This window comes from Beta vulgaris, chromosome 8, assembly GCF_026745355.1.
Source record: "Beta vulgaris subsp. vulgaris cultivar EL10 chromosome 8, EL10.2, whole genome shotgun sequence".
Lineage (NCBI taxonomy): Eukaryota > Viridiplantae > Streptophyta > Magnoliopsida > Caryophyllales > Amaranthaceae > Beta > Beta vulgaris.
Window position 1 is genome coordinate 35,427,995 of NC_079209.1, and position 13,776 is coordinate 35,441,770.

Below are 13,776 nucleotides of genomic sequence, written 5' to 3' on the forward strand. Positions count from 1 at the left end.
ATCGACAAACATATTTGGGGTTGTACCCCTTCCGATGATTTCTCATTGAAATTAACCACTTGGTTTGCTCATAACTTGGGCCCTGAGGAGGAAAAATGGACGTTTAGATGGATTTGGAGAGTTGCGATCTCCCGGAAAAAAACAAAAAATTATGTGGCCATATTTGTCACAACAGCATCGGAGTTAGAGATATTCTCCACTAAAGAAATTTTTTTCCAACTTCTTCTTGCCCTATTTGTCATATTCATGCTGAAATTATTGACCATCTTTTCCACCAGTGTACAATTGTTAGAAAAGTCTGGGAACTTCACGAAACTTGCTCGTGGCTTAATTTCCACCATACGGAAATATTGCTTCTTGATACGTTCCAATCGATCAAAATGCGAAAATCTCTTTGATCAAATTTGTTTTCTTAATCTGGATCATTTGGAAAGAAATGAATGATATTATTTTTAATAGGTCTTCATTCAATAATCATATAATTCTTCATAAAGCTAAATTTCTTTTCCAAGAATGGATTTTACGTACTACGCTTGATTCTTGTCAACTCGCAGGACTACTTTCATTTCTCACACTCAAATCCCTACATCACCTCGCCATCATATCGTCATTCCCGTGGCTTGGTTCACCACCTGCATCCTTTTTCAAGCTCAATTTCGACGGGTCGGTGACCCACAACTCTGCAGCTGCTGAAATAATTATTCATAACGACCAAAGGGATCTTGTAACTACAGAAGCTTATAACTTAGGAGTTGCCACAACTTTTGTTGCCGAGACCACGACTATTCAAAAAGGTCTTCTTTTAGCTTTACAACGGGATATTCAATATATTTATGTCGAAAGTGATAATCTTTTGGTGATCAATGTGGTCAACAATATTTGGAAAGCTCCTTGGCAAATTCAACTTATTATAGAAGATATTCAAGGCTTTTCTTGGTCGCTTTGTTGCTTATCGCATTCAACACATATATCGGGAAGCAAACAAGGTTGCTGATTGGACAGCTAACGTCGGTCACTTAATTCAATCTTCATTCTTAATTGAGCATTGTAGTTCTTCTGCGCTGTATAAAATCCTTGTAATGACATTGTAGGTGTTCCCCTCGCGAGGAAGGTCTCATAAAATTAATTTTTTTCTTACCTTAATAAAAAATATACATACATATATATACATATACATATACATATACATATACATATACATATAACAGCACAGGATAGTCTAATGGTGTTGACATCACCTCCGATCCCAGAATCTTAGAGATTCCAAGACCGAGTCTCACTCCTTACAAGGAGGGTTCCCCAATCCCCCCTCCTTACAAGAGACTTCATATTAACTTAGAGTGCTCCCAATGGTTATCCTCCTTGTGGGTTATGAAGAGAGAGAGTATAAAAGTAATATTAACTTATTAGGAGAGAGAAAAAAATTGACCAAGAAAATGATGTCCAGCTCTTCATGATGGACCAAGAAAAAGATGAGCAAAGAAATAAATTGAGGAGAGAGAAAAAATGGTGGGATAGGTGAAAGAATGAGAAAGTAATAAAATAATTAATGACCACAAATAAGGCAACCATTGATGGTGCTCTTAAAAGAAAAAATATATATATACATATATTTAATTTTTCTAAAATATTCCGGGTTTGTGTTATATAATCAGTTTTGGCCTTTTGGGTTGATATAAACGGTCCATCCAAGATTATAAAGCTAATTCAAGTACAGTAAAATCAAGAAATTCAGATAAATTTAAATCAGTCAAATTCATTTGAATAGAAACACCCACAATCTATGCTTGTCCAACTTCTACTATAACAATTTGCTGAAGGTGAAGAAAACACATCAGAAAGACTTCTCTTAGTTCCGGCAATCAGATAGAAAAACGCTTTCATTTGGGTAAAACCTCAAAATTGTTCTAATTGAATTTTGACTTCTGAGATTCTTAGTTCAAATTCATCCGAAAATGGAAAGAGATTTTATGGGTTTGCTTCCTAAATCTTCATCATCAACTGTGAAGCAAGAGCCCGATGATGGAGATGAACTCATTAATTCAGGTATTATATTTCTATATCTCACTTTATTCACAAGGTCAATTTTTTTTTTTTTTATTTTTTTTATTCTGGCGTAGATGAGCGACTAAGGCAGTATGTTGATGAGATTTTATCTAAGTCTTGGCATCCACAACAAGTTCATCTACTTTCATATTGTTGATTGGCTTTTGAGCTATGTTTTATGTGAGCAATACTACCAAGTATTGTTTATCAATTATCATGATAAGCGTTAATGTTTTTTCTTTTACATATTTTGGGTACGTTTTCTTTGTTCATTACATATTTTAGCTGGAAAATATTGCCGATTTCCAAGGCTGATAGTTAGAAATGATTCCATATGTCTTAAGCAAATTGGGAAATGTGAAAAAAAATTATAATCTGCATTTTTTTTTGAAGTTCTATTGAAACTACGTAATTTAATTTTTTTTAAAGTGGAAAATGTGTAAATTGAATTTGATGATGATAAGTTCGATTGTGTGAATAATTTATGTGGTTTATCTCAACATATAAGTTGGCTTTGGGCTTCACTTAGAAAAGAAAAAGAATGTCGGGTTGGGGTTGGGGTTGGGGTTGGGGTTGGGTTAGGATACCTTTCAAAAAAAAAGTTGGCTTAGGATAGCAGCAAGTAAAAAGTTGGTCCCCTCGGAAAAAAGAAGTTGCTTTATTCAAAGAAAATATATAAAGGTATCGATCTATACTATTACTCCCTCTGTTTTTTTTCATCATTCCTACTTTTCTGTGCGCGTCTTCCAATGCACGTTTTAAAACTTAAATATCTTTCATTATATATTAGTAAAAATTATAACGATTGAATATTAATAAAGTACTAATTGAGACGAATCAACAAGACCCCACATGACTATGTTTTTTCTTATAAATTGAGAACATTTGAGAAGATTCTCTCTATGCATGAATAGTGTCAAGATTCCAAGTGAGAAAGATAAAAAAACAGAGGGAGTAATCCATAATCCATGAGTGTTTCGGCCAACATAAGTAGTACCCATAAATGGTTTATTAGTAATTTTGATGTGTTAGCATTTTAGCCCTTGAAGTTTCTTTTAGTAGTTTTGAAATGGTTAATTAGCAAGATTGGTATTAAAAAACACCCCTCTTCTTTTGGAATAATTGTCAATAATAAGTCACTTTTGTCCCGTCCATTAAAAATAAGTCATCTTTTGATTATTTCCTGAATAAGTATACCTTTAGTACCTAAACAAGTTAAATTATGAATAATATAACTTTTTTCTTTTTTTTTTTGTAATTTTTAATTTCTTTTCTCTCTCATCCCTTTGAAGAGAGTTACACATATCATATTTAAGTGGTTAATAAGTTAACAACAGGTAAAAGACCTTATTAAAAATGGATCGATATTAAAGGTTGACTTATTCAAGGATAATAAAAAAGATTGGCTTATTTTTAACATATGGCTTAAAGGCTAACTTATTTCGCTCCTTTTTTCATACATCAAAAGTAATAGTGACATTTAGGCATCAACGTAATCCTGACATGGGCTGTTTATTTTATTTTATAAGTATTAAAGTATAAACCATTTGTTATCAAACAATAAAGAGGGAGGATATTTAAATAAATTCCATTTGCATGGGTTCATCTTAATACATCTCTCTTGTTTGCTAACAATCCAGTTGCTGTTTAGCTACATTTTTAAAAGAAAAATTGTACTCTCATTCACTGTTTATTACAATTTACAGAAGAAAATTTCATCTTAAAAACAATTGGGACCACTTTCTCTATGTCAAATTTTTAATGCAAATTTGATGTTTTGAAGTATGCTTGGCTTAGATAATATTACTGTTAAGTCTTGATGTTTGGTGGTGACTCAAGTTAGTGGAGTTATGCTTACATGCACATGGGGTTTGAATTTTAATTTAATAAAAAAAATTATGAATACTTTTGAAAATATGGTTTATATCAAAGAAAAGGAACAATTTAATCCGTTTAAGTCTGGTCAGATGCAAGCAATGTATTAGTTATTGTGCCCCTAAATTAGTCTAAAGAACAGAGGGTGTATCCTGAGATGTTTTGATTATTGACTGCTCAAAATGATTAAAACACATCGACCTGTGGACTAATGATTATTAACTGCTAAAAATGAGTAAAACCTATCATCCTGTGGGCTAATTTTAAAGACGACCTCTAGGCTTCCAAGCCCGTGCATCACGTTTTTACGGGGAAAAAAGAGATGACATCGTGTTTTTACAGCTCATCTGTCACCAATTCAACTCTGTGACATGGTACGCACAGGAAACTTCGCGATTATATAATTGTCTCGTAACATATTCTTTATATGGTCGTGGTGATTACTGTACTATTTAATGGCTACAACAATGTTTTGTTAAAATGACAGTACAGGGAATTGAGTGCATCGAAGGTTTAACTGTCAGATGCATGGTTGTACAATGTACTATTAAATTCATTGATGTGGGTTCTGTACTTTTATAATGTTGGTGGAGTTGTATAATTCCCTGTTGCTATAATCGTTAATATGTGTACCGCAACATTATGACTCTTTTAAATTCATTACGTGATTACGTCCTCCCCATTTTTTTAATTTGTTGGCGAATCTGTTGCTGTTTTTAAAATTGTATATGCCATCTTTGTTTAAGCTCATAATTCGAGGCGTTGAAGTTGATTGAAAATAAAACTATTGAACTTCACAACTTATTGGCACTTTAGATATCAAATAGGACAATAAAGTTTGAGATTGAGAAGGAATTGATCCTGTGTCTTTGACAACTAACCTTCTTTAGCAGTGGCAATGAGAGGATCTAGCTTGCACTGGTCCTTTCCAAAGAATAGTTCTACAGCTTCCCAAATTCTTTCTTCCAAATCTTCTCAGGAGCAAGAAGAAAATCATAAACTATACCCTCCTGGTTTTCCACAGGTTTGTCTTTAAAATTTTAAGTTGACAGTTATGTGCACCCCAGTTTGATTTATGAACAATTTCGAATTATTTTTGGTGTTACAAGATCTTGTTTTTAGGGTAATTAATGTTTGCCGATATGAAACTGTAGATAAACTTGCCTTTGAATAAGCAAGCGGGAAGTCCATATTCTATTACTCGTCATCATTTTCAACCAAGTGATGTGCTTTCGGCTATTGGCCAAGCAAAGCAAATGGGGCCTGTTGCTTTAAGTTCTTCCGTACTTCCATCTCATATGGCCTCAAATGCACCAAATGTAGGGAATTCTGCCTTGGGAGGTACTTCTGCCGTGTCAGCTGATTCTGTTCCACCTCGAAATTGTTTTGTTGGCTCAACTGATCTTAAGTATGTTGTGCTTATGCGTTTTAGTTTTTTAATAAAATTTGTTTGTCTAGATCTCATCTAATTCATTTTCCATAGAAACTGAGTGCCTAAGATTGTTACTTGTAGGAGTTCTCCAAGTATCTCCAGTGGTCCCTGTCAGTTGACCATCTTCTATAATGGATCAGTTTGTGTCTATGATAATGTGTCTCCTGAGAAGGTATCCCTTATTCTTGTTACTCTCCCTATTGGAAACTTCCCCCTCCTTCCACTCCATCTGAAAAATGATAGTAACACGTACTATTCTATCATGCTGGGAATATCTGTCATATTTTCTAGATTAGTAATTATATGTGATATATATTCCAAAGATACAAGTATTAAGGTTGAGTAATACAGAAAGTGTAAGAATAATCCAAGTATCATGAAGGGTGTTTTAGATAAAAGAAATATGTCATATCCTTATTTATAAGGGTTAGCGCAATGCCACAATTAATTCCATACGTAGGGAGTAATTTTTCGCTTCCTGTCATATCAGCTTCTTTGTCTCGTCTTCCTCCTTACAACAAATTTTACGATTTAGGCTCAAGCCATAATGTTATTAGCTGGAAACGGCGACTCCGCAAATTCAATTGCTCCAGCAGCTGCAGTTCCTTCTCTACCCAAAGTGCAGCCACCAAAGCTAAGGCTACCAACAAATGAAATTGCTGTTCTTGATCAGTCCAAAGGATTCTCAAGCTCTATATGTTTGCCCTCACCTGTTAGCTCACTTTCTGCAGTTGCATCTACTTGTGCTGCTGAAGTAGATGTAGTCAAGGGAGTTATTGTCCATGCTCATATTAAGGCTACTGAAGCTCCAGATTCAGGCTCTCTTGTTGGTGCTGGCGGTGTAAAATCAATTTCATCAGGTATATCCTCACCTGGTATTCTGTGGTTTATCTCTGCATCTTGGTGTTAAGGCATATCTTTGTCTATTTTCCACTTCTCCTTTGACTCATGGATAATGATTGTGTTTTTTACTGCAGCTGTGCCTCAGGCTCGGAAAGCATCTCTTGCAAGATTCCTGGAAAAAAGAAAAGAGAGGTAAGAATTCTAATAGTTCTCATTCCAATTTCCAGCCATGCGAATATATTTTCGCTGGCAACAATGCGCTATTAAACTCATGGTGTTGCGGGTTTTTGTACAAAAATGATACTAAAAAGTAGCTGGTGATAGAACAATAAACAGAATTCTTTTTTTGTATACAGACTTGGATTAAGATAAAGTACATGTGGTTATGTACTTTGGTACCGCTTGCTATTTTTTGAGTGGTAGTCTAGAGTAGGTTAGGAGTAGGATTATGTCTTTAAGAAGTAACTTCTGATTTCTTTTCCTTCTATACATATCAATACCTAAAGCTTTTGAGGAATGTGGCAGAATTGTAGAACACTTATTAGAAAGGTTATTCACTTGTCCTTCAGAAACAACCCCTCTGCCAACTTTGATTGGTTTGGATGAGGATGTGTGCATCTATCTTAGTGCTAAATCTTACCATCTCTGACAAGAATTGGATCTGTTTTTTCATGAGTAAAGCCATCTATGCCTCCTCTTTGTTTGAAAATTGAAATAGTATTGCGATAATTTAGTCTTTATGCATATAATAAACCTATGAAGTATGAACACTCCATATAAAGTAGTCATCATATTATATATACTGGAAAGGCCACAAACCACTTATCCCAATCATTAAAGTTACAATTGTGTGGAGGGGTTGAATCTGTTTTGGGGACAAGGTCAGAAGTATGCGACATTACCCCTAAGCAGTTTTAAATATTAAAGGTTGTTCCAAAAAAAACCCCATAAATATGCTCTGTGTCATTGCAATACCTCAATAGACGTGATAAGATAATCCTGAAAGAATCTTTTGTTCCTGGGTTCCATTTGATATGGATATATTGTGATGTAGCTTTCAAAAATTGTGAATGGGCCATTTCACTCCGCTTCATTTTTGCCCGTATTTCGTTTCTGAAAGAATCAGCAAAAGACACCTACTTGGAAACTGAATTGGCATTTATTGGCCTATTATAAGTGTTGTTTAGATGTGATTTTGTAATGCACCTATTGGTGGATGACTTTAGGAGCTAGAAGATGCCAACCTGTGCTTCAATTCCTAGCATGACCTAGAAGTATTTAAACTCTCTTGCCTGTTTTCTTTGCTCTCCATCGGAGCATATGTAGGTTCCTAAAATTTGTTGCAGAAATGCTATGGTCTCATGGCCTTCGATTTTTTATCTGTCCTCTGTTTTTTAAGACCATCTTTTAGAGCCTGTGGTGGTTCCTAAATCTTAGATAAGAAACCTCTCTTTCCAAATATTCAAGATGCTTTGTATTTAGTTAATTTTACTCCATGTTCCTCGGAATTGAGTACGTGTCCAAGTGTGTTTGACTCAACTATCATATGAAAAGTTTTGTTCCAAATGAGGTGTCTTAGTGTCCATACACGTAAGAGTATTCACGACTTGATATGGGTAATTCAGGTAAAATGAATAGTCTGAGTAACATAGGCATTACCTCTTTCTTGTTGGTATCATGAAATTGAAACAAGGGCGCACTCTGTAAAGCTGATAAAGTTTCATTGTGCAACCTTCAAAGAGAGCGTCTATCCTGTCTGTAGTTTAAATCGAGTGAATGAAGGCATGTGCTCCAAGTTTGTTGCTGTATTGTGCTATGTGCTTACATAATTACTTTCTTTTATCAGGGTCACTGCTTCATCTCCTTATGTGGTCAGCAAGAACGCTCCAGAATCTTTTGGGGTAAATTCTTCCAACTCAAATCCCCTTCCAGCTAGCAGTTAAGAAATGCTCTGATATAATCTGGCAATGGGGATGTCCAGAAAATATATTCACCCTGTAGTCAGATAGTTATGTTCAGCGAGTTTTGTGATGATATTCTTTTTTGTTAACCCTAAACTTAGTTGTACTTCTTCATCGAAATTTTGTCAATCTATAAAAGTGGCTATAGGTTTTACTTTATAGACAATATGCAGTTTGTAACATATAAGTATGTATTCAATTCCACTGTAAAAAAAAATCACATTTCACTATTTGCACTTTTGCTGCTTTCCTTCCTGATCTCGTGTATCAAATAATGGCATCATCCTGTTAGAAAACTTTGCTCGCTCGGTGCCATGCTGCATGTTCGATTTTTTTTTTTTCTTTTTTGGTGAAGAAGAGGGGCAAAGCCCCTAAAAGAGAAGCAAAATCAAGAACAAATCTAAAATCCATAAATTTTGACTTCCTTAATTCCTTAAAATATTTTTTTTGACTTTCAAAATGGTCAACCTTCTTTAAATAAATTAATCATGTCAAACTAAATTATGTTTAAATATAAATATATAGATACTAAAATATATTTATAAAATCCATGAATTTACAGAGGATTACATAGTGGACAATTGACCAAGGCAAATCGAGTATGATGGTGATCCAAAAGATTCTTATCCTCATGAGATTTATGTAGAGTAGATCTTACCTCGGTGTCAATGGTATTACTAATCCAAGAGACGAGCATAGCATTCGTGATTGTCCAGTCTGGCAAAGTACGCAGTGGGGATGTTTCTGTGATGCTGCTGTCAAAAGGAAGCCAAACTTACGATGTGCTTCAAGTGCCATCTGGATGTCATAGGACAAAGTCGTCGTAATTGTCATGACGGAGACGGGTTGGCATAATGAAGTCACCAGTACGGTCGTTGGTTGCAAGATAGAACTGCGAGTTGATGTTGATAACAGGTGGAGAAAGGGTCGGAGGAGGCGGTGGTGAGTTGTCATCACTGGTCGTGATGCACGATTAAAGGAAATATAATTTATATTAGGGTCAAAATGCTTGCCTTTTCTCTAATCCCATTATATATATAGCAATAATACAACTTGAGTACATGGGAGACTATCATATATATCTCGTTAATTGTCTCAACAATCTTTGGTAGACCACTAGGATGAGGTCACTATCTAAAGTAATTTTGCTTATTGTATCCCATCTTGCAAATAGGTTAGCTTACCGTATCACTTGTTTGCTTAGCATTTTTAAAAGAACATATCACACAATATTAACTAATACTCTTAGCATATGGAGTACTAGATTTTTTTGCACGCGATGCGTGTTTGAATTTTTTTCGAAACATAAACTCAATTTTCTTAGGCATAAGAGTCAAAATTTGAACATAAGACATATGAAGTATAATTGTTTTACGTTGAAAATTTTGATTATTGGTTTAGTTTCTGTCACTTAAGTCTCTCACCATTCTTTTTGTTTTTTTTTTTTACTTTTTAAAGTTAAATTCTATGAACAAAATAGATAATTTATTGAACTTATTTATGATTTATGATATTATAATTTTTAGTTGATTTTGAATTAAGTACAGTACTTCATACGCGTGTAAAGAAAGTGGACACTTTGTTTTCAAAAGTTTTTTTCATAGGTTATAGTTTGTAAGTGATTTTTTTAAAAGTTTTTGTAAAGCTTCCTCATTTTAGTGATTTGCATAATGCAAATTATGAAATTTTATGATTTTAGTTGACTTGTGAGTGATTGTTATAATTTATTTTTTGTATTTTAAGCCCCTTTGATTTGTAAGTGAATTTGTAATTTAGAATGGAAGGGGTAAATAGTCTCTTATTGGGGACACCAAGCTCCCCCTTCCCTTATATAATAGAGATATGTTGTACTTTAATTCTTGAATGATATTTTACATAAACCTTTTTATCTTGATAATTAATCGCTATTTATATAATAGAAAAAGATAGGTCCAAATATATGTAAAAGTTTCATTATATATAGGAAACACTATAAAAAAGTAAATAATGTTTTTCCTTGTCTAACTTCTAAATTCTGATTTCACTACAAATACACCTCTAATTTTTATCATGACCCACCATTAATTGTGAATGGTTCTTGAGAATAGTGATTTGTAAGTAAAGTTTTGTAAATGTTTTTGTATGTATTGACGTTCTAGGTTATTAGTTTTAGTTTGTATGTAATTTTAAGTTTTAATAAAGTTTCCTGATTATTTGAGTGATTTGTGTGATTTTTATAAGTGATTTTCTCAATTGTATGGTGATTTGTAAAGTTTCTTATTTTAAGTGATTTGTGAGTGAGTGTTGTAAATTAATTTTCGGTAGTTTTCTTTGAGTGTCGATTTTGACTTTGACATTCCTTTTGTAATTTAGAAAGGGAAAGGGGGCAAAAAAGGCATTTCAAAAGAGGACGACATTGCTCCCCCTTCCCTTATATAATAGAGATTTGGGAAGAGTTGTTTGGACGATATTAAAATGATGACACAAATGCTCTGCCTAATAAGTACTACCTCTTATATTAAATAATGGTTATACGTACACTTTTCACACATGTTGATGCAAAATTTTGATCACTAATATATCTAATTTTGTATTCATAATTTTTATAAAAAGAGTATATTCTAAAAGTATATAACGAGACGAATCAAATAAGACTCAACCTGACTATATTTTTTCTTACTCATAAATCACAAATGATAGTCAAATTGAATTTTGTGAATCGTGTTAAAAGTTAAAATATAACTATATTATTTAGGAACGGAGATAGTACTAACTCTCTAATGAAAGTGGCACAACTATGTATTATCCTTATAGTGCCTGTTGTGATAATGTTTCTTTCTTATTTTTTTGTCTAGTTTGGCTTCCAATACACTATGCCTTACACCAAGTGTGAGATTTCAAGTAATGTTTATTTCGTTTTCATTTATCGCTTCCTTTATATTGGATTTTTGGAACAATTGATTTCACATATATTAGGCATGACTTTAACCATCAAAAATTGTATTAATCTCTTTGTAGAAATGATGTATTATATTTTATTTTATATAGTATTTTAGGTGCATTTCGGTTGCATTTTATTAATATTGAGGTGTATTATAGTTCATAATTGCATACTATTACTTAATTGCGAAATATTACTCCTTTTGTGTGTTTTTGGTATTCTTTGATGAATTTTAGGTATTAAGAACATAATTGGAGTATTGTTGGACAAGCTTAAGTGTTTATGAGCAATTGGAAGCAAGCTACGTTGATAAAGATCGTTGCGAACATATTTGAGTGCAAATTGGAGCTAAAACGAAGTTGGAAATTGATTAAAGAATTGCGGACATTGAGTAATGTTCATTATTTTACCCATAACTTTTGACTTGACAGTGATAATTGGATGATTTCAGCAACATTGGAAAGTAGGCTTGAATATTTTTACAACGATAGGTTGCACGGCCCAAGGTGAGCTACATTTTGAGAGATTCAGTTTTGCTGACGCTTCATACGCACGTGTGAAGTGCAAAATTGCGGACTTATAATGATTTATTTGGCATTCCTTATTTTGTAACTTGGTTTGCTACTAATATTAGGCGATACTACCTCCATTTCTTTTTAATCTAAACACTTTCTTTTTTAATCTATTTCTTTTTGATCTACACTGTTGTTTTTTCTATTTTTGGTAACATGTCACATCCATTCCTTTTTTTTCACCCATGTCATCCGTTTTTTAATGTTTTAACCCACTTTTTAGTTTCTCTCTCTCATTTTTCAGTTTCTTTCTCCACCTTTTTAGTTTATCTCTCATACTTTTGCACTTTATTTTTGGTTCTCCCCCGACGTGAAGTGTATAGATAAAGTTAAAACGCATGTAATACAACTTTATATTGGAGGATTTCTAATTAAGTTAGATTATATATTATCTATCATTCATTATTCTAGTTTCACGTTATTTTCTTATTAGGTTTTTTCTCTCTAGTTTTTGCCCTAGTTTATTCTCTATTGTTACTTTGGAGATTCAAAATTGTGACTTTCATCAAGATTTTGGATTCATCTTCAATTCAAGTATTGCGTATCAAGTTTTATTCTGTTCTCTTTATTATATTTTAATTATGTTTTCAAGTGAGTAGTCTTTTTATCAAAGATTGAGTTGAGCCCTAGTATGGATTGATCATGTAAATTGTCTCTAATTCCCATGTTATTGAGTTATATGTTTAGGGTTTGATAAGGTTGTTTTTATTGTCAATTTTGCATCAAAATGTAGCCCTAGTTTTATATTATCAACGGAAGTTGGAGTAGAAATTAGGAGTTATTTATTTGATGGTAAATTGTTATTTTATTAATTGAGTTCATCAATGAAAGTTGGGTCTTAATTAGATAATCTTGTCATTGATTTGAATTCTCCCATGAAAATAGGTGAGAACAATAATTGGGAATTACTCCATCCGTTTCCTAAAGATCTTCCTTGTTACTATTACTACAGAAACCAATGAGAATCAATTTATGTGGGGTGTGGCCGTGTGGGGTGTGTAAAGTATGAGAGAGAAAGTGGTTAAGATAAATAAACAAATAAAAAGGGGCTAAAGTAGGAGAGAGAAAGGGAGTAAAATTGAATTAATAATGTAATGGTAGACCATATGATAGAGACATGAGAGGGTAAAAAGGAGAAAAAATTCCAAATAAGGAATAAAGTAAAAGATGGAAGATCTTTTGAAAATACACTTAAACGGAAAGATGGAAGATCTTTAGGAAACGGAGGGAGTATTTGATATTGGTTCTTAATGCTTGTAATTATGTATGTAAACCACGAAAATAGGAGACATGCATGTTAGTTAGGTATTCTACTATCACGAAAGTGAATTCTAGGTATTGAGAAATGATTCAGTATTTAGTTTCGGTTCGCATCTGTGTTTTATTAATGAGTCATAAGGGAATGTCAATCTCGCTTAAAGTATGATTGAATAACCTGGATGTGAGTTATGTTTTTGATTAATTCATATTAGTGGTGATACTTAATGTTAGTTTTTTAATTGTCATATTCATCGAGTTTGTCATATTCTCATTGGTTTAGCTATTAATTTATAAATTTTTCTTGATATCTGAATTGTGTAGCTATTTCATAGTCTAGAGTCAACTAGTGTTTAGTCTCACACCTTCCTGAATTCGACCCATATGTGCTACAATATCGTTCATTTGCGGTATTAAAATAAAACCCTAACAAGAAATCAAGAAATATGTCCTTGCCTTAACAAAGAATGCCTTGGAAAGGAAGATTTGTATTCTTGGGTGTTCATTCATAATTTTACCTTCTAATAAAGATCTATAGACTTTCATCTTATGAACATACTAAGCCCTAAAGCATGGTTTATGCAACAGGATACACAATGTTCTCTGTGCAATCAAATGAACATACATCCATCTAAAAGAATATAAACTTTTTCTAGTAAATTTTCTAGGTAAAAAGAACATGGTGTTCAAAATCAAATAAACATGTTTGATTTTCATTCATCAAAAAACATACATACTAAAAAAACATACAATTCAAAATGAAAGAACATACAATTCAAAATAAAAAATATCACCAATAAATTTGAAATTAGATACTAATGTCATATTCTAATTAAACTAAAATGTTCTTATTATATCAACCTTTTAAAT

At 32.9% G+C, this 13,776-nt stretch overlaps 1 protein-coding gene across 2 annotated transcripts; it reads left to right on the top strand.

Annotated features, from left to right (window-relative positions):
- Positions 1-1,667: 1,667 nt before the first annotated feature.
- Positions 1,668-8,387, top strand: LOC104901363 (protein TIFY 6B). 2 transcript variants are annotated; one of them, XM_010688928.4, is made up of 7 exons: positions 1,668-2,046; positions 4,815-4,945; positions 5,076-5,329; positions 5,435-5,525; positions 5,889-6,213; positions 6,331-6,388; positions 8,043-8,387. In XM_010688928.4, exons 1-7 carry the CDS (start codon positions 1,956-1,958, stop codon positions 8,137-8,139), a joined length of 1,047 nt encoding a protein of 348 aa, XP_010687230.1. In that variant the 5' UTR covers positions 1,668-1,955; the 3' UTR covers positions 8,140-8,387. The 2 variants fall into 2 exon arrangements, with proteins under 2 accessions (XP_010687230.1, XP_010687229.1); XM_010688927.4 differs by having other exon boundaries at positions 1,669-2,046; positions 4,812-4,945.
- The last annotated feature ends 5,389 nt before the right edge of the window (positions 8,388-13,776 follow it).

What these genes read in the sequence shown, in the direction of transcription:
- LOC104901363 (XM_010688927.4), top strand. Translation starts at nt 1,956, where the DNA reads ATGGAAAGAGATTTTATGGGTTTGCTTCCTAAATCTTCATCATCAACT. An exon ending in ACCCTCCTGGTTTTCCACAG is followed by an intron (nt 4,946 to 5,075) that starts GTTTGTCTTTAA and finishes ATGAAACTGTAG; the next exon opens with ATAAACTTGCCTTTGAATAA. An exon ending in CTGGAAAAAAGAAAAGAGAG is followed by an intron (nt 6,389 to 8,042) that starts GTAAGAATTCTA and finishes TTCTTTTATCAG; the next exon opens with GGTCACTGCTTCATCTCCTT.